Here is a 19894-nt window from a genome sequence, read left to right as displayed (position 1 = left end):
CATTGTACTGAACATTGGTGTACTTAAAAAAATGAGTCATGATGCTGAAAAGGAGACGATCTTGAATAGCGGTGACATAGAACAGTGACTGTTTGAACAGTAATAAAAATATTACAAAAAAGAAACTTAATATAAAAAATAATAATAAAAAATTCTTTTTGTGTTTTCATGTTATTAATTATTTGTTTGACCAACCTATAAAATAAACATATTTTATACAAAATTTGCTCTGTAATTCAACAATTAAGTATGATGTCAGAGTGACCAGGGTAAGAGCTTTACTAGGTCAAAAATTCCATTAAAAAAAATAAAAAAAAAATAAAAAAAATGACCATAGATGACATTAAAAAGTTTTGGAATTATCTGTAAAATATAAAAAAAGTTTTTCTGTTTGACGATTTTTTTGTTTTGGTTTATTTATTAGGTTGAGTCAAGTGTGTTTATTGTTGTATTGTAGACAAAAATTTTCTATTGTAATTTATGATCATTTATTTCCTTCTTTTGTTGGAAAAAAAAAAAAAAAAAAAAAAAAAAAAAAAAAATGAGTCATGATGCTGAAAAGGAGCAGATCTTGAAAAGTGGTGACAAACAAGAGTGACTGTATTTGAACAGTAATAAACATATTACAAAAAGAAAAAAAAGAAAAAAGTATGTTGCTGGGTTTTCATGTTATTAATTTTATTTGATCGACCCACAAAAGATACATTTTTAAAAAAATTTGCTCTGTAATTCAGCAATTAAGTATGATGTCCAGAGGGACCAGAGTAAGAACTTGACCAGGTCAAAAATTCCAGTAAATGTAATAAAAAATGACCCTAGATGACATTAAAATGCCGCTTGTAATAATTTTTGGTGTAGTTGGTGAAGATGTTGTTTTACAGGTAAAAGTCATAATTGTTCAGATTTAAAATTCTTCTTATAATTTCAGATATATTAACTATGTGTGTGAGATATGGTATATGTGTTTCTGTACGATTAGGTAAAACATACTCTCATAAGATAAAACATGTCCCTCAAATCATTTCCAGAGGGCCAATACTGCTACTGCTACTAAAAGATTTTTCTGACAGTGGTGTGAACTGGGCTGAGAGCAATTTACCTTAAGAGCACAAGCTTGATTCAAGTATCTACTCTGTGACTGTAAAATATGTGTGCACAAAATACATCAGATTGCAGGTCTACAGTGAACTGCCCGAAAGATTGTGGTTTTCAAAAACGAGAAGGAAAGTCAGGAATCAAGATTTCACCGCCTGGCACCATTTAGCTGAATAATTTTCCTATTTACTGCTGTGGGGATGATTCAGCTAAATGTTGAGAAGCAGTTGAGCCTTCATTCATTCATGGCATTAATTCACTGCATGCTGCTTTAATGTGGTCTCTCTTCACTTGTGGAAGACCAGCCACTCTTATTTACTCATTGGAAGAGTATGTTAATTGGTTGGATTTTCCACACGCTGCCTACTAAGTGTTAACATAAACCCGCGGACTAGTACAGAAAAACAATGACCTGTACACTTTTCTGAATGAATAGCTACATAATAACGAAAGCTGCTGTAAAAAGCTCAAGTTTCCATTTAGAATCGTCTTAATTGTGAGAGCGCCTATCACTATCTCAAACAGAAGGAACGTTCCCGGAAAAAAACCCATTTATGGTCATATACGTAATCTTCCATGTGACCAAACGTCATTCTAAAGACAGGCAGCACCATTTCCCGTAAGATGGGAGGGGCGAAAACAGTACCGTTCTTGATCACTTATTTATATTCTGGTGAACCATCAGTCTGGAAGAAAAACAGAATTGTGTTATACATATCATAAAACGTTATTTTTACATTTAGTCTACCTCTGCCAGCGATTTGAACATTTTAAACGTTGACAGACACTTCTAGACTCCCCCAGGCGTATCGTGGTGGATTCTACCATTTTCCCGCAATAAGGTGGATTTTTAACTTGCTTTTGAATTTCGCGTGAACTGTCAGTGATATAAGTAGGAGGAACCTTTTTGGGAACGTTAGTAGGCAGCGACACAGAGTTCACAGATTTAGTCAACAGTTTCCTTTGGATTACTGAAGAGTCAACGGCATACATGTACAACTACGGAAAGGAAACCTGGGCAGAGGAATCGATCGGACCTTCCCAGAAAACAGCTCTGGATCAGGCTCGAGCTCCGCTACAACTGCTGTCACAACTCAACAACAACAACAACAGGTAAGTGTCTTTATCTCATCTCTAGCAAGGTCATATGTTATACTCTTCTTAGAAGTTAAGATTTCAATACAGTTTCAATTAACATTTCCCCAGCTATGAATAATAAATAACAGTTACTGTATCATTATCTATGAACAACATAACATGCTCAACATATCATTTATTGAGAAATTAGTTGTAATTCATATTCTGGCATGTCTTATCATAGCATTATATATTTCGAAACTTAATGTAACACCTAAGTAAGGTAAGTAAAAACCTGTGTTTTAAATGTTTTCTCTATGGACCCCCTTAGCACATTTCATTTCGGACCCCTGTTTAGCATTATTGACCAAATAAATGTAGCCAAAACAGAGACCAGAGCAGACAGTAATAAAGTAGTAATAATAATAATAATAATAAAAGATTTAGTGATTCAAGTTGGTGTTTATATCTGGGTGTTTCTGCAAACACAATGGGTTTTTGAGTCATAATGAAATATAATAAAGCCTCCTCCCTAAATATCTAATGCCACTGCCTTGGTAACTTATGATATATTGTCTCTTGTACTTTGTAGCAGAAATATTCTGTGGCAGGATCCAGTCAGTTTGTGCCCAGTCTCAATGCCATAACTTCAAACCAGGACCTTCAATGGATGCTTCAGCCCTCCGTTCTAGGCACCCCGGGACCATCCAGGGCACTTCGACCAACTTACTCACTGCCACCAAGAATCCCATCTATGAATCCTCAACTTTCCCAATCACACATGTCCCGGCCAGGTGTTATTAGAGCAGCTACAGCCGTCGGCAGCTCAACAAGAAGCAGAAATGATGAACATGTGAGTCCAGTTTAATAGATGTCCGTCTGTCTGTGTGATGAGGCCGTGGTGAGTCATGATGGGAGACAGAGACAGCATGGTTTGTCACTATGTTCACCTGTCATCCTGTCCAATTTTGCCGGTGGTCTTAGCCAAAACCAAAACCAGCCATGCGTGTTATTCACACATGACCCAAATCAAAGTGTGCTAGATCCAGAATGTGTAATATCCTGTTGTGAGTCTGAAGTGTGTGACCTGGGGGTACTCGTAAACATGATTGCTGATACACACAGGGTGTGACTCTCGTTTGGGCTTATTTAAGTGTGTTCAGCTGTATACATTAATTTTGTATGTAAGACTCTCACATACATGTTATGATCTTATAGCATAGCATCTACCCTAGAGGAAACAAGAGATGCTCATTCAATATTAACTCATGAAATCCTGCCTGACTCATGCATCCAAGTCTTGGGTATAGCAGGATAAGAGTGAAATAATGAGACCGGAAATGGGATATCATATGATTCACTGGAGTAAAACATAATGACTCATACTTGAGTCACTAGGGTGTTTGCAGGTGATTCATCAATATAAGGTCAGGGAAACTGCATATGATGCCCACAAAAGAAAAAGAGCGTGAAATTAATTAACACAATATATTATCGGATTCATAACAGAGTAATTACAGAGATGAAAATTGCAAAATTGCCTCAACGTAGTCATTGAATTTTAAATGAAATTAAAAATCTCATCCCCTAGATGGCAGTATTTTCACATGTTTTGAACTATAAAAATTGAATTGACCGATAAGGTTCAGATGGTTCCAATTGGACATAGGTTTTATAATTATAATTATTTTGTAATTTATATATTTTTATTTTATTTATTTTATTTTATTATCTTTTTTTTGTACTTTTTAAAATATTTTATTACAGATACATACAGTGTCAAACTACTGCATGAATATATATTATATATTATTATATTATATTATATTATATATATTATATTATATTATATTATATTATATTATATTATTTGCTTTACTTTCTCACTCCAGTTATCCCCTGATGAACTTGAGCGTCGTAGAATTAGAAGGGAACGTAATAAAATGGCTGCTGCAAAGTGCAGGAACCGTCGACGCGAACTGACTGACACATTGCAACATGTAAGTTCATTTTGTTAATTTTTTGTTAAGTTTCCTTTCAGTCAAAATGTCTTTGCATTACACGAATTGAACATTTGAAATCTTTCTTTTCACAGGAAACTGACGAGCTAGAGGATGAAAAATCACGTCTGCAGAAGGAGATCGCTGAGCTTCAGAAGCAAAAAGAGAAGCTTGAGTTGGTCTTTCAAGCCCATAGACCCATCTGCAAAGTCCAGGACTCGGACTCTGACTCTGACTCCAACAGTGACCTCCCGACGCTGAGTGGAATCAAGATTGAGTCTGTGGTGGGACCCTGATCTCTTTCCTGTGGACCTTCAAGAGAATCAAAGAGTCATGCCAAGCTTAATAAACCCAAGCCCAAAATTACCATCCCACCTCCAGCTCAAGCCTCCACTGTTACCAGCGCACCTCTTGAATCAGAGTCTCTTCATACTCCTGTCCTCATCTCCACTCCATCTCTGACCCCTTTTACTGCCAGCCTGGTCTTTAGCTACCCCTCTTCTTCACAGGATACCAGCTCTGCGACTTCCTCCCAAGCTCTCAATCTCACCAGCTCTCATAGTACCAGCCAGTCTTCTCATAACCCTCAGCCGTGTGGCGTCGCTCATCGCCGCAGCAGCAGCAGTGGAGATCAGTCCGATCACTCTCTCAATTCACCAACCATCCTCACCCTTTAAGTTCTTATCTGCCGAGGGGAAAAAGTGTTTCCAAAAGTGTCCTTACTACTACATACAAGCATGTATGCTTTTACCTGTGTATTCTGTTTACCTTTATTCATAGCAATTATCAAGTAAATTGAATGCACTATAAGAATAGAGAAGCACAAGTTAATGGTGATGTGTGTAACCTCAATATAGTAAGGAGACCCAACTATGCCATTCTTAGGCTGATTAGTAATACTGGATAAACCAAGAACGTGAATTTGGAGGTCTGTTTGATCTGTTTGTTTAATGAATAACATATGGAGTAAGTGTTCAGGAAAAGGTATTTTTGCATTTCGTTTGCCGACGTTAGTGACATAGAAATTGCACACTTCACCTTTAAGGATGTGTAGTGCAAAATGAAAGATCTGATCATCCTACATACAAAGTAGACTTAAATTTTTACAGCACATATGTATATAACACTGAAAAGAAAATTGACTGACTTTAGCCATAACATATGACTGTAGTGGCATTAATAATAGTATTATTGATTTATAGCAATTTACTTCAACTACATATTTAGTGTATTGGTGACGGTACTGTAGCAGTTAAAAAACTGGCCTACTAGCAAAAGGTTTAGAGGTTGCTTTGGGGGTTTGAGAGTTAGAGCACAGTGTAGGTCTATCACCATTATGCCTTTCAGGAAGGAATGTCAGTTACTTCAGGAAAGCAGTTTTTAAAGAGCAACTATTACGTTATTTATTATCACGTTACCAATTTTAGAAATGTTAATGTTTCAATTGAAATGTGGATTTGGATTTGTATCGGTTATACTGTCTTGCTATGCACATGTTTGTGGATTTACACAATGTAATGTCTTGTTATTTTATGTTTAATCTTGGTTTTAAGAAATGCAGCGTAGTAACAGTGTATGCGGGATAAGCTAGTTTTAAAGAAACTGAAGGGATGCAGCCTACTTGGTTCTTTACGTACAATGTCTGCAACACCACTAAACTCAACACTGAGAATATGCACTTCAATGACAGTTCACTGTTACACTGGTTACAAAAATAATATTTTAACTTCATGAAACACTTCAACTGTTACTATACAGGATGTTTTCTCTACAAGTGCAAAGGTGTGTGATTCACAGGCCAGTAGAAGTAAATTATATATGATATATACTGTACTGAGTACACTATATGTTAGACTCTACTATTGCTTGACCACATATAGATTTGTATTTATTTTTGAAAACAAGATATTTTTTACTGATTTGATGTTGATTCCTTTAATAAGGAGAAATGTTGCATGCTATTTAACTTCTAATAAACAATTACTGAAAATGTGTGCTGCTATTGGGAATACAAAAAATATTTTGTAACATACTAGAGTGCCTTAAAATGTGGACTTCTATTGAATTCTATACTGTATGAAACATGTAAGTTGAAGCTGACTCTGTTTAGCAAGTTACATCATATTAAGAGAGTCTCTCACAGCACACAGGGGCACAAGGAGGGAGGAACGCAGGGGTTGAGCACACAGTTTCCTCCTAGGATGTCCTGATGACAAAAATGTTCAAGGAGTCACAAACATATTTGCCTCTGAACTGAAACCAGTTGTTAAACACCAGTGTTGATCCTTAATTGTTGTATGACAAATGAAAATAAATAAAGTTCTGCTCAGGATAAACATTTTTTTTGGTCATCTGTGTTCATGGGAAAAATTCACATGATGAGAGACATGCTCTGTATGACAAGCATATGAGAATATGTATGAAAAGATCCTTATCACTTCATAGCCTGTGGTTACAATTAACGATGAACAGCCTTGAGGAACAAAAGTGATAAAGTGAAAGTGCACGTAAGTTAAAAGAGGCCAAGATGTCTCGAATATACAGAGAGCAAATTAAATAAACATGGTGACACTATTTCCTCCACACTGTGCCCTCTGTTATCGCTCACTTTGAGAGGACATGAGAACATATGACTGAGATAATTAAGAGGGAGTTTGTGCTGAATAAATGAACCAGCAAGCACATGTTTTGCTGAAAGGACCTCTATATGCCAGTCACAGTGAAAGTTTTACTGTTCTAGCTGTGTAAACAGCATGCCAAAAATAAACCAGTGAAACATCAATAAATTAGGGCCTGAGCTACAGCATGACTAAGACCTCATCAAAACTTTTTATTCATGTTATTCAGTGCTTTGCGAGCTATAATATATACTTTAACCCTGCAAAGTCTGACATATGAAATGATTGTCAGAACAATCTGTTATTTTAATGTTTTTTCTGAATGTTCTCTGAAACTTTTCATTTTATTATTTTGCAAACATGCTCTTTGAACATATGACAACAGAACAGATCATTTTGAATAAACATTCTATTAACATTACTGAAAGAAAGTTTTGCCTTATACAACATAAGGAAGATCAGATCCTTCCTGTCAGAGCGGGCCACACAACTCCTTGTCCAACCTCGTTCTCTCCAGACTGATTTCTTCATGATTTCTGTCATGATTTCTTGGCAGGCCTTCTGGCATGTACTTTCAAGCCTCTGCAACTGATCCAGAATGCAGAAACAAGAGTGGTCTTCAACGAGCCAAAGAAAGCCCACATCACATCTCTCTTCATCAGTTTGCACTAGCTGTCAATAACTGCTCACGTCAAATTCAAGGTAGCGATGTTTGCCCACAAGACAACCACTGGGTCTGCACCAATATACCTAAACTTGCTAGTTCAGACTCAAGCACTCTCAATAAGCGTGCAATCTGCAAGTGAACAATCCCCAAAGAGGCATAATATCACTCTCACAGACCTTTTCCTGGACTGTTCCCAGCTGGTGGAACAACCAGCCTTTCTCAAGTCAAGCAGCTGAGTCTTAAACCATTTTCAAAAAAAAAGACACATCTTTTTCATCAACACCTGACCAATTAATACTAGCACTTACCTTTTTTTTTATTCATTGTCCTTTTATATTTTATTTTTTTATTTTATTTTCTATTCTATTTTTTATTCTATTCTTGTAAACTGTTGCCCTATTGTTGGTCTGATTGCTTAATTGTTCTCCTCATTTGTAAGTCACTTTGGATAAAAGCATCTGCTAAATGACTAAATGTAAATATAAATTTAAGTGAAAGTTTGAGCGGAACTTTGATAATATCTTGCCAAAAATTTAACCAAAGTTCTGAGAACATTCCCTGTTAGCTGGGATATTGAGCATCATATTTTATACATCAGGGTTTTATCGCATATAGTATGTTTTTTGAAAATTATTTGTTAGATGTTATGTTGAGATTCATTTTTTATACATCAGGGTTTTATGGCATATAAGTATGACTGCAAATGAATTAGATCTTTATAACAATATAACAGACTATTTAAAATGCATATAAATATCAGTTTTCACTCTATATCTCCCAATAATGTCTCTAAAATTTAAATAGTCATATGATCAAAGCCCTGTAGTTTTCACTGCGCAACACAATACAGTGATGATTGAGAAATGAACCAATAAATGTTCCTCAAAAGACATTAAACATTTCACAGCAAAAAAAAAAAAAAAAAAAACACATGTACCCCGACCTGAAGGGGGATGATTTTAGAATATGCCTTTTCTTTGCTAGAAAAAATTAACTATCAACATTAATTTTTTTATATATTTTCATGCAGAGTGAAAGTATGAGGAAAAAAGACAAAAACAGAACATGGTGTGTCAGTCAAGTGTATTTAAAGCCATCTCACTCACAATGAGTATAGCCTGAAACAAAGCAAATACTAACCAATTAGAGAGCTGGGTCTTGCAGCTATAAAACTGCAGTCATTGAAATAATACTGATCATATATCTGGATTAAAAACATTTACAACAGAACAATCCTATGTAGGAGGGTCTTGTAGTATGCAGCAAATACAACAAAATAATAACAATATCTAGCACAATAATTTTAAACCTACATGTCAATGTTTTCTCCTCCAAACAGTGTCAATTCAGTGTGTATTAATTAAATCTTCTCAAAGCAACAACTGAACACAAAAAGCTTTGTACAGTACAGGTGTGTAGTTAAAGTGGGGTTAATGCAAAAGAAAGTTCATTTTGGTGGATTCAGTGCAGAGCACAGCAACATTGTTTAGTGGAGCACACGTCACTACATCTAGTGAATTATACTGTCCAGTTCAAAACAAACAGGAAAAAACAATCTCATACTGAAGAAAAGTGGTCTAGTAACATGTGCATTTCCAGTGAATCATTCTTGGGCCTCCGTGACATAGCCATATTACGTCACAAAAATTCTGATCTGCTTACAATGGAAGCTTCGCTTTCCACAATCTTTTGATACTTCCATTTCCTCTCCATTGCGGAAAAAGATTCAGTGCTTTTTGTAAATGATCTTAAACAGATCACTACATAGTATATGGCTCTAATCAGTAAAAATGTGAATCTCTAAAGATTCAAGATTCATTGCAGCCTTGTCATAGTGCATCGTAGGAGAAACATCAGCCCGTGAACAAATCAGTGCACAGTAAAACCTGGTACAAGTTAGCAGTATGGTTAGTTTCTCTCAATGTTGTTGAAAATGTCAACCCCAAAACTAAATTTTTTATTTTATTTAACATTCCTGCAACTATTGGAAAATCATACATTCAAATAATGCTACTAATACAATAAATAGGTCTGCTGGAAAATCTGAAGCTTTTGGAACATGGTGGATGGTTTCTAGAAAGTACAAGCTGGAGGGCCATCTTAGACCAGTTGGTCATATCATCTCAGTCAAAATAGTTTTCGACTAGCTTAGACCAGGTAGAAACCAGCCACCATGTTCCAAAAACAAAGCTACCAGCTTAAAAAGAAAGTAAATCAAAATGATTCATTCACATTTGTTGCAAACCTGTGTGACTTTCTGCAGAACACAAAAGAAGATACTCTGAAAAATGCCTCATATCTGGGATTCCCCAATTTATATTGTACATTTTTTGTCAGCGGAACAACTTTAACCTAAAATACTTACTTGAAATACCCCTTAGTTAATATTTTAAGAATTTAACAGTTAATTCTCATAATGTTCAAGGTTCTCTGATACCAGTTAATGGTCAGCATGACATGCAGGTAAGCAAATAAAATATTTCATCTTTGTCTGTAGGTTTTTTATTTTTTATTTTTATTTTTTTAATGTGACAATTTTATTATTTAATTAATTATTAGCTTTTCATCCACTAACAAACTCTTTGCAGTTCCCTTAAAAAAAAAAAAAAAAACACTGATTCAGAGGTTAAAATACCCCCTTTCTTTTTTTTTCACTTTTTTCAAAACTCAATGGAGTCCAATTCTGTTTTGGAAGGAACTGACTTTTTATGTATGGATAAAAATAGTTTTTCAAAATAATAATTCTTCAAAATATCTCATTTTGTGCTCCACAGCAGAAAGCATAAACGACATCAGGGGGAGTAAATTATGACAAACCATTCATTTCCGTGTGAACTTTATCCCCTTTAAGCTGGATTTCCCAGCAAGGAGGACTGATTTTGAAAGGAAAGGCTGTCACTTTAAAAGTTTAAAAATAATTCTGTTTTGCCTGGCACCCAATAATTTTACTCAAGTGTTAAAGGTCTGCCAACTATAAAATGTTAATCAATGAAATATAGAGAAACTGTATTTATGGCATCAAAAGGCCATGAGTAAACTAGCCTACTTTAGAGTCTATTTCCACCGAAATAGCTGAGATGTCATTGTCAGAAAATGTAAACTACTTTAGTAGATATAAAATGTCTGTCTCAGCATCAAGAGAGAAGGGTAAAGTAATATGGCTCTGCTCCTCTCCTTCATTCATCTGGTGAACACACCAAGTGCAGCTGGTCTGGACTGCCAACACTCCCGGTGCTGGAGCTCCCGTCGCCCACATCCCGGCCCACCATACACGGTATGTTGAGATCCGTGGAGCCACCCGGGCTGGAATCACTTCTGCTCACGCACTCTTCCTCGAGCACCAAACAAAGTTCCTTCAGATCCAGGTTCTCCTTCACCAGACCGTCCTGCATCCCGCTCCAGGTCGGCGAGCTTCTTGAGGTATCCGCCGAGGTCCTCCCGCATCACTTTAGCAGCGTGATGGCCGAATAGTTGCCACTCACGGGCGAGCTTCTTCACTTTCAGACGGTCGTCGTCCAGAAAGCAGCATAAATCCCGAAGTTCCTGGTTCTCCTCTTGCAGCGTCTGGTTGATGACTTTGAGTTCCCTGATTTCAAGCAGATGTCCCTGCAGTTGTTTATTGACCTCCTTGATTAATCGACCACGCTGTATGAGAGCAGACATCTTTTCAGATTCTTCTCTGCGGAGTCGACTCACCAGCTCTTCCTTAGAACAAGCCAGCAAGTCTTCTTCGGACATCTTTGACAGTTCCCGGTTCAGTATTTCACTGTCGCTCCCCATATTGTACACAAATTAATTGTTATTACAGCGGTTAAACCATAAAATAACTCTTACGAGGCACATGAGATGTCTGTCACTGCAAATGGATTGCAACATTCCTCATCCAGCCACGAAGAAAAAGCTCAATTTCCTTTTCGCTCTGCTATTTGTAACCTATAATAAGGAGGGGTGGGTGGAAGGACAATTCTTATATGCAAACTGGATTATTTTGTCATGTTTAATGATTAAAATATCAAACACATCCTGATTGCAACACATTAAAAAGGCCTACCTCTCTCCTCAGTGCTTTAAAATGTATTTGGCAGCATTCATTTCTCAGTCTTTTGGCTTCTGGGAATCACTGAAGCACATCGTGTTTGTTTCTGCTCCTCTGGCTGGGATGAGAGGTCAACACGGAGGTTTAAAATAATCCCCGTGGAGCATCTCTTCTCTTCTGTATTATCAGGGATCACAATGTCCGTCTCTCTCCGCCCTGAAGCTTTAAACCCATTCCAGTGCAGTCCAGTAAGCTAAATAACCTCGGTGCTATTTAATGTCTAAATAGCAAAAGCGTTCGCCATGAAACGCGTTGTAAATAACATAATTAAATAAATAAATAAGAGTCGAAATGTAGGACAGGCTGGTTATGCTAGTGCTGCATGCGATTGGTCGGTTTTAATCCGAATCAACGACGCTGAAATGTATGGTGGCTGCCCGCGAGTTTACTTCGTGGTGATTCCTGAGGAATTGGTTGAGATGTTCCTTGAGATTACAGTGTTTCCTTTGGCGATTGTGATGGTTGGGGAGGCAGTGATGTCTTCCCCCATCTCCTGCTCTCCTCCCCTCCCTTCTTCACCCCCTCCCCTCTTCCCTTACCGTAAAAATCTCTACTGTATCCCGGATAGTGAGTGAGTTCCCCTCTCACAGCTGTTTCTAATATCTAAAGCTTCACCACACTCATATAACACACTGAAAATACAAAGCAAAGGATATGGTGAAATGTATCAGATGAGGTCTTCCCACTGCTGGGATGAGACTACATGGGACACACATAAAACTAACGGAAAGGGTGACAAAAGCTTTTTCTCTACTTTAAGCCATGGTATTTAGCTACATCCTTCCTCCCTGCTCTCCAGCACAATTGCTAGCACGAGGACATAACAATGTGGGGTGTTAACCAGGGCCTGGGGTGAGAGGGGGGTCGCTGGAGTGAGAATGGAAACAGGCCACAGTTTCGGATAAATGAGAGGGAGGGGTGAACAACCGCATGCAAGACAATAAGGGAGAGGTGCAGAATAATAAGGCAGTGTTGAAAATATACTTGTGCCCTTTGCTGGATTCAATGAGAGTTAATAGCAGTTTGAATTTTAAAGAGTTATGTTGGTTAAGATGCTGCAGTGGATTAAATATTTAAATTTTTTGTAATATTCTAATAATCTGGTATTGATGGTTATATGAATAAAACAAATGGCAAATTCAGATTATATCTGTCAGAATTTAAGAATTTATTTGAAAATAGACATTTCTTATAAACCTTTTAGAGTCATGATTGAGTCTTTAAAAAAAAGGTACTATTTCTTAATATCTCTGTTCTGCAGTTTACTAGATGATGTTTGAAACTTTGTATTTAAAACTTTTCATGTTATTGCCTCCTTAAAATGAATCGCTTATTGTATTCCTCAATTGTAAGTCAATTGGATAAAAGTGCCTGTTAAATGAATAAATGTAAAAGTGATATTTTTCAAGCTCTGGAACCAGCAGAGGACCTCTCGAACAAACAAATCATCAAAAGCATAATACCTAGAAATAAAATATGGTGGTGTCAGGTAAGTCCACTTAGGATTTTTAGTAAAAACATAGGTTATAATTGTTTAAGACTGTAATGTAATTATGTTAAAACAACTATAAATGTAATATCTTAAAATCATCATCTTTTAAAATCATCTTACATTATTTTCATTTACTTTATCAAAGTATAGTTCTAAATAAATACATGCATAAATTGATTTAGTGAACTTGGTAATGTGAAAGTTTAATTAATTTGATGTCCTACCCAGATGCTTTTGTTTCATGACTTACTGTATGTTATAGGCCAGGGATGTTTCTTCCTAGTAAATGGCTCAAGGACACAGTACTAATAGGGCAGGATTGTGATGTCATTAACTTTTCAGTTTCTAGGTCAACTCTACCTGGAATTAAACTCCTTTCATGAAAAGGCTACAGTTTTCGCCATAATGATGGATTCTTTTAAAAAAAAAATGCATTTCATTTATAACTGTAACACAATTAAAAGCTTTAGCATCAGTTATTTAACACTATCTATTCAATGATCCACAATCTCTCTTAACAGCTAACCATGTTTTTGTGAATAGTTTCAGCATTCCTATTTAAAGGTATCACAAAATAGTCACAAATAGTTTAGTTGATGGTGGCCTCAGTATTTTACTAAAACAGGCTATCACAATATTCTAAAAAAAAAAAATAATAATAATAATAATTAGAATTAATGATTTAAAAAGAAATAGTGCTGTTTCATGCCAGTGGTATTTTACTAAATCCTGTCAAAACATTCAGTAACGTGTCTAAATAAAACATACAGTTGTGATGATGTGATGATACCCGGCCACTTGCTACCAGAAACTACAGTAACAGACAGTCACGTGGATGTGACGTGTTCCGGGAGCACAACCGGAAATAGTCACGACAGTACGCTGTTGCTATGGATGTAGAATAGTCGCTCGATATGACAGTTAGGCTTTGGTAAATATTTACGTGATTGTTACCACTTACCACTGTATGATCAGCTCGTGGTAATAACCTTTAAACCGTGTGCACGCTTACCTATCAGAGAAGCTTATGTTTTCGACGAATAGAAGTTGAAAGGAGCGAGACATACCAAAACAAGAGTTACCGTTAATGTTGTGACATCTGAATGTGATTCAAAACCACCTTTCGCGTTTATACGCTTGTGTTTGGTAAGTCTGCTTAAGATTTCTTTGACAATACATAGTAATGTAGCATGCTAAACTGTGTTATGTATGCTGAATAGTTAATAGCTGTTGAATTAGTCTGCTAACTGTCTGTCAGTCTTGTTCTTTGATTTTAGTGCCAAAGAGTGAGACTCCTAATACCAGTTTATCCTTACAACTCATTAAGTAAATCTGGATTTTAAAATCTTTTGTTAAGTATTAACTAACCTTGATCATGTGACTGCAGAGTTTATATAGTGTCGATGTCAAGATGTCTGTGGAACTGGATGTATTTGTTGGAAACACCACCATTATGGACAAAGAGGTGTATCAGCTGTGGCTGAATGGATATACAGGTAAAGTATATATCAGACCATGAGCTACTGTAATATCTGTTTAGAGCATTAATAATATACTAGTCAATGTGGTCGACCTCATAGTGAATGATGCAGTGAAGGTGCGGATAGAAGGAGGTGTGATGGAGGAGTGTGAGGCGAGTGCAGAAGTGCTGCTCAGTGACACCATGGACCAGTACAGAACTTTCCAGATGTGCGAGAGACTTTTGCACCATCCGGCTAAACTAGCCAATCAGCTTCTATTTCAGATACCGCCAGACAGACAAGCCATGCTCATTGAAAGGTATGCACTGGCTTGCCAGTTTAATTCGCTTGATTTTGTCATTATTCAATTTCAAACATTTATTTGCATTTCCCTTTTTAGGTATTATGCTTTTGATGATTTATTTGTTCGAGAGGTCTTGGGAAAGAAGCTCTCTAAAGGAACCAAAAAAGACCTTGATGATGTTAGTATAAAGACAGGCATTACGCTGAAGAGCTGCAGAAGACAGGTGGGCTGAAGGACTCCATTTAAGGGTGTGTTTACACTTGGAATTCCATTCTCTTGGTTCTATTGGTTCGGACCTAGAAAGAAAACTCTAAATTTAGTCCTGATTAGCTTAGTGTTTATACTGTAATTTTTAACACCAAACCTTAACATACAAAACAAATGGCATAAGGATATGGCCACAACCTGGACATATATTTTGCACACTTACCAAACATCCGAAACAATGCTGCTTGCTGGGCTACATGCACTTGTTGTATATCTGTACATATGGTGGTATTTTTACCAGCTCACAAAGAGCTTATAAAATCTGTGAAGGAGTTGAAACAGATTAAGGAATTCTTTTGTTGCATACGCAGAGATCTGCTGCAAGAAGACAGTTGTTCAGTCTATACTGAACTATAACAGGCTTGAGCATTCTGTCTTTTTAGGGTCGGATCTTGTGACATCATGTCCCGATTTTGTTTAGTTTAAATGTCTTTGGTCTGTGTTCGTTCATATATCAGTCAAATCGCACCAGAGTTCATTTGGAAGCACTTGTTTGGTTTGCATCAAGGTTTGTTTGGCAGCGTTCATACTTATTCAAATGAACCGCACTAACAGAGCAATCTCACCAGCGTACGTTTTAATCAAACCGAACCTGCCAAGTATAAACACACCCTAAGAATATGAACTACTCATTGATAACTAAGATTTATGCTTGGATACTTTTCCGAGACCCTTTTGGAAATGAAATGATTATGGCCGTCTCCTTAAACAGTTTGATAACTTCAAGCGAGTGTTCAAAGTGGTGGAAGAACTCAAGGGCCCCCTGGTGGAAAACATTCGGCAACATTTTCTGCTACCTGATCAATTAGCCAGGTAAGAAAGTCTTTTTCTGAGAAATTTCTTTCCAAAGCTTTTTAATTAATCCTGAATGCTGGTAGAACTGAACTCAGAAAATGAGGGGGGAAAAACAGCAAAAAGAAAAAAAGAGAGAGAGCAGTCAAAGCATAGTTAGATATGATTATGTTACTAAACTACTTATTTACTACACATATCCATTCTTCCAGTTGTGTGTTCATTAACATTGTAAGAATGCAAGTTTCCATGAACAGTTGATTCATTGCTGATCTGGTGTGCTTTATTCACCTTCTCTTGCTAAATGATCCTGCCAATTCCTCCTGCAGAGACTATGCTGCAATAGTGTTCTTTGCCAATCATCGTTTTGAGACGGGGAAGAAAAAGTTGCAGTATCTAACCTTCCAGGACTTTGCCTTCTGTGCTGGGCAGCTCATCAACAACTGGACTGTAGGAGCTGTGGGTAAGACCAGTTACACAGCCATCTGCGATACTTGAAATTGGTCAATCATGGCAATAAATGTGTCAAATATGTTTGTATAATGGCCACTAAACTGAATGACCATTATGCCAGGCAGCTGATTCCCTAATTTTGGATTGCTTAATTATGTCACTTTACCACTTATTTGTTATTTTTAAAGAATTTATTACATAAATTATATATATATATATATTTATAGGGTAAGATACTATACAGTCAGCTAATACAATTTTAAGTTTTAAAAACAATATTAATAATTTTTCTGTTATTATAATATATATATATATATATATATATATATATATATATATATATATATATATATTAATAATGATATATCCATTTATTTGTAAGGAGCCAAATATTAAGTGAGAATATACAGTCAACTGGTCATTGTTGTAAAATCAACTCCTACAGAGTGATTCATTAATGTCCTAATGTTCTGAATTAATTTGACATCTGCATGTTCTTGAGCATCTAGTCCGAGGTTATTAATGGACACTGTCACTCTGACCAATTGTGTAGTTTAGAAAAATATTGAGACAGATGAAAATATCTCCTTTTATGTCTTTGTCTGTACTCTCTTAGATAACATGATGGAGGACATGGATGTAGATCTGGATAAGGAATTCCTTCAAGACCTCAAAGACCTCAAAATTCTAATCACAGACAAGGATCTCTTAGACCAACACAAAAAGTGTGTGAGCAAGTGATTTGGACAGGGAGAAGAGAGATAAGGGTCTGAGGAGGGCCGTTGTAAATGTTCAAATGTTGCATGCCATCTGAATAATGAAACCTCTTATCCACTCAGTTTAGTGTGCACTGCTCTGCGGGGTAAAACCAATGTCTTTAATGAGATGGAAGCCAATTTCAAGGTAAGAGGATTTATTTAGTTGTGAAATAAATGCTTTTCTACTTAATTCTTGATTTCAAAATATCTCCTGCTGTAGAATCTCTCAAGGGGCCTTGTAAATATCGCTGCCAAATTAATCAACGCAAAAGATGTTCGTGATTTCTTCATTGACCTTGTCGAAAAGGTACTTTTTAAATTGAATAAAACCACTAACAGAGCTGAAGTGCTGAAGTTTTCACAAAACATTAATTCCTTGTTCTCTTCACAGTTTATTGAACCTTGTCGATCAGACAAATTGACATCAATAGATGTGAACCTCTACCTTACTCATTATACTAACTCGGCACATATCCTTGACACCTTCAAGTAAGTCTCACTATATTTGTTGCACAGTGTGCGAGGATATTTGTTTTAAACAATTGCTGCATATGGAGGTCTTTATTCAGGGAAAATTCTCTTTGCAGCCAGTGGGGGTCACTGTATCGTATGCACATTGCTTTATCTGCAGTCACCTTTGTTTCCTGTCCAGTCATTTATGTGGTTTGACCACTGTGGAATGTGGTTTTCTGTTTATAAATAAGGAAACCACAGCACTCCGAATCATTTGGAAAATATGTATTTATCCCAAACTACAGTTTTAAATTTAAAAATTTTAAAATGTAATTTATTCTTGATAGCAAAGCTGAAATTTCAGCATAATTACTCCAGTCTTCAGTATCACATACTAATACAGAAATAATTCTAATATTCTGATTTGGTGCTTAATAAACATTTCTTCTTATTATTAGTTATCAGCGTTGAAAACAGTTGTGCTGTTTAATATTCTTGAGGAAAATTGTTTTTTCAGGGTTCTCGGATTAATAGAAAGTTCAAAAGAACAGCATTTATTTATTTGTTGAAGTCTTTACTGTCAGTTTAATGTATCTTGCTGAATAAAAGAAAAATAAATTCTTACTGACCCCAAACTTTTCAATGGTAGTGTATATAAAGAGAATTTCACATCAAAATATCAGAGTAAACATTTCAAATGTTCATGTGTTTACAAACCAAGCACTTGTAAGTCCAAGCTGAATAAAAGTATATTTTGTGACACATTTTTAAATCTGTGTCTCCCTCTTTTTTCCCAGGCACCATGCTGTCTGGACCAGGTACATGGGAGTTATCAAAAGTTGCATCCTTAGAATGTACCACGACTGAAGAAGAATCTCCATTTACACCTTTTCTCTCCTCTTCATAACTCATTTAAATGCAGTTGTGCATCTGATGAATATTTGGCCTGATGTTTAATTTTTCCCTGTTTATCATCTACTTTCTTTAATCCTTTCCCAAATATGTTCCCCCCGACCAGCTGTCCATCTCTTCACCTCCCTCTCCCTCGATCCCTGCTTTATTCTTTCACCCTTTGGCCTCCAGAAGTGTATGACTTGTAAATAAACAGCATGATTTCCATAGACACTGTCTGCATTGTGTTTTCATTAACTCTGCTTTGTGGGTTTTCCCTTTTAGCAAACCCACTGAAAAAAACAACAACAGTATATTTCATAATGACGGAGGTTCAGAACAAGATTATGGACTGATCATACTTGTTTTGACTGACATAATTTGGGGGTCTTAATGGTAAATAACATGCTAACAGTCCAAAGGATGTTGTGGCTTACATGTGAGTCTTTATGGTCCATTTACTCCTGACCCCTCTGGCTTGATTAGGGTAAGTGGGTACATGATGGGTGTGAGGTCTGTGTGTGGGCCGCTTGGGGACGGGAAAGCAGTAGGGGGCCACAATTTGTCAGGCCTTGGTGGCACAGTGTACGTGTGTGTTTTTGCAATAATAGTATGTAATGACAGCTGTCAGGCCTACCACATTACTCTACAGGTGTTCTGGTACACTCTTAAAAAAAAAGGTTCTTAACAGTGATGCCTTAGAAGAACCATTTTTGGTTCCACAAAGAACCATTTAGTCAAAGGCTCTTTAAAGAACCATCTCTTTCTTACCTTTTTATAATCTGAAGAACCTTCTTTCACCACAAAGAATTAAGTACATGCCTCTAAAGCCTCAAATATACAAAAGCATGTATCACTGACATTTTTATGAATACAAATACTATATTAACATAGTATTATTACAGTTTGTGTCAAATTAAGTATTATGTTAGTTGCTATTCTGAATTCAGTATTACACTCTTAAAAATAAATGTCCAAAATGGGGTTTTGCAACAATGCCATAAAAGAATGATTTCAAATATATATATATATATATCTGTTAAAAGTGAATTTTGTTAACATTGACAAGTACTTTAGCATAGACAGACTAAAACTCCAATTCTTATTTCATGCTTTATTGTCTGAAGTAAAAGTATACCAGCAGTAAGAACGTGAGGCTTTCCATTTCCTTTCATTTCTTGTAATATAGGCCTTCGAGTACCTCCAGTTTCAATATTTAGAAACGGCAAAAAAAGTGAACAACTTTTCCAAGCAGACGTGCGTCCCAGCCTCCTCTCTCTCTCTCTCTCTTTCTAGTTTGCTCTCTAGTTTTTGTCTACATTCCACCAACTTCTCCCAAGCTATAAATATCCAGCCAAATGAAAGGAATAGAGAGAGCAAGAGACTGAAAAAGATGGGAGAGATGAAGGGTGGAGGGGAAAAGAGAAAGAAAGTTGCAGGCTGTGGAGGGCGAGTTTAAATGAAACCAGGT

At 36.4% G+C, this 19894-nt stretch overlaps 2 protein-coding genes and 1 pseudogene across 3 annotated transcripts; 2 read left to right on the top strand and 1 right to left on the bottom strand.

The window, feature by feature from the left end:
- Positions 1–867: 867 nt before the first annotated feature.
- LOC109102171 (fos-related antigen 1-like) lies at positions 868–6508 on the top strand. Its single transcript, XM_042738829.1, is given in 5 exon segments — positions 868–881; positions 2073–2208; positions 2765–3025; positions 4065–4172; positions 4268–6508. Coding segments are annotated over 5 exon segments (1101 nt in total). The 3' UTR covers positions 4850–6508.
- A 4069-nt stretch (positions 6509–10577) lies between these two features.
- LOC109102644 lies at positions 10578–12328 on the bottom strand (annotated as a pseudogene).
- Positions 12329–13896: 1568 nt separating this feature from the next.
- Positions 13897–18655, top strand: LOC109102178 (acidic fibroblast growth factor intracellular-binding protein B-like). Of its 2 annotated transcripts, XM_042738792.1 has the most exons (11): positions 13897–14191; positions 14433–14541; positions 14626–14824; positions 14906–15032; positions 15789–15889; positions 16198–16331; positions 16938–17046; positions 17161–17224; positions 17300–17386; positions 17471–17568; positions 18330–18655. In XM_042738792.1, exons 2-11 carry the CDS (start codon positions 14457–14459, stop codon positions 18397–18399), a joined length of 1074 nt encoding a protein of 357 aa, XP_042594726.1. In that variant the 5' UTR covers positions 13897–14191; positions 14433–14456; the 3' UTR covers positions 18400–18655. The 2 variants fall into 2 exon arrangements, with proteins under 2 accessions (XP_042594726.1, XP_042594727.1); XM_042738793.1 differs by lacking the exon at positions 13897–14191 and having other exon boundaries at positions 14626–15032.
- The last annotated feature ends 1239 nt before the right edge of the window (positions 18656–19894 follow it).

Source organism: Cyprinus carpio, chromosome B14 (genome assembly GCF_018340385.1).
Source record: "Cyprinus carpio isolate SPL01 chromosome B14, ASM1834038v1, whole genome shotgun sequence".
Lineage (NCBI taxonomy): Eukaryota > Metazoa > Chordata > Actinopteri > Cypriniformes > Cyprinidae > Cyprinus > Cyprinus carpio.
Note: the sequence above shows the minus strand (reverse complement) of the source record. Positions and strands in the feature narration are given on the sequence as shown.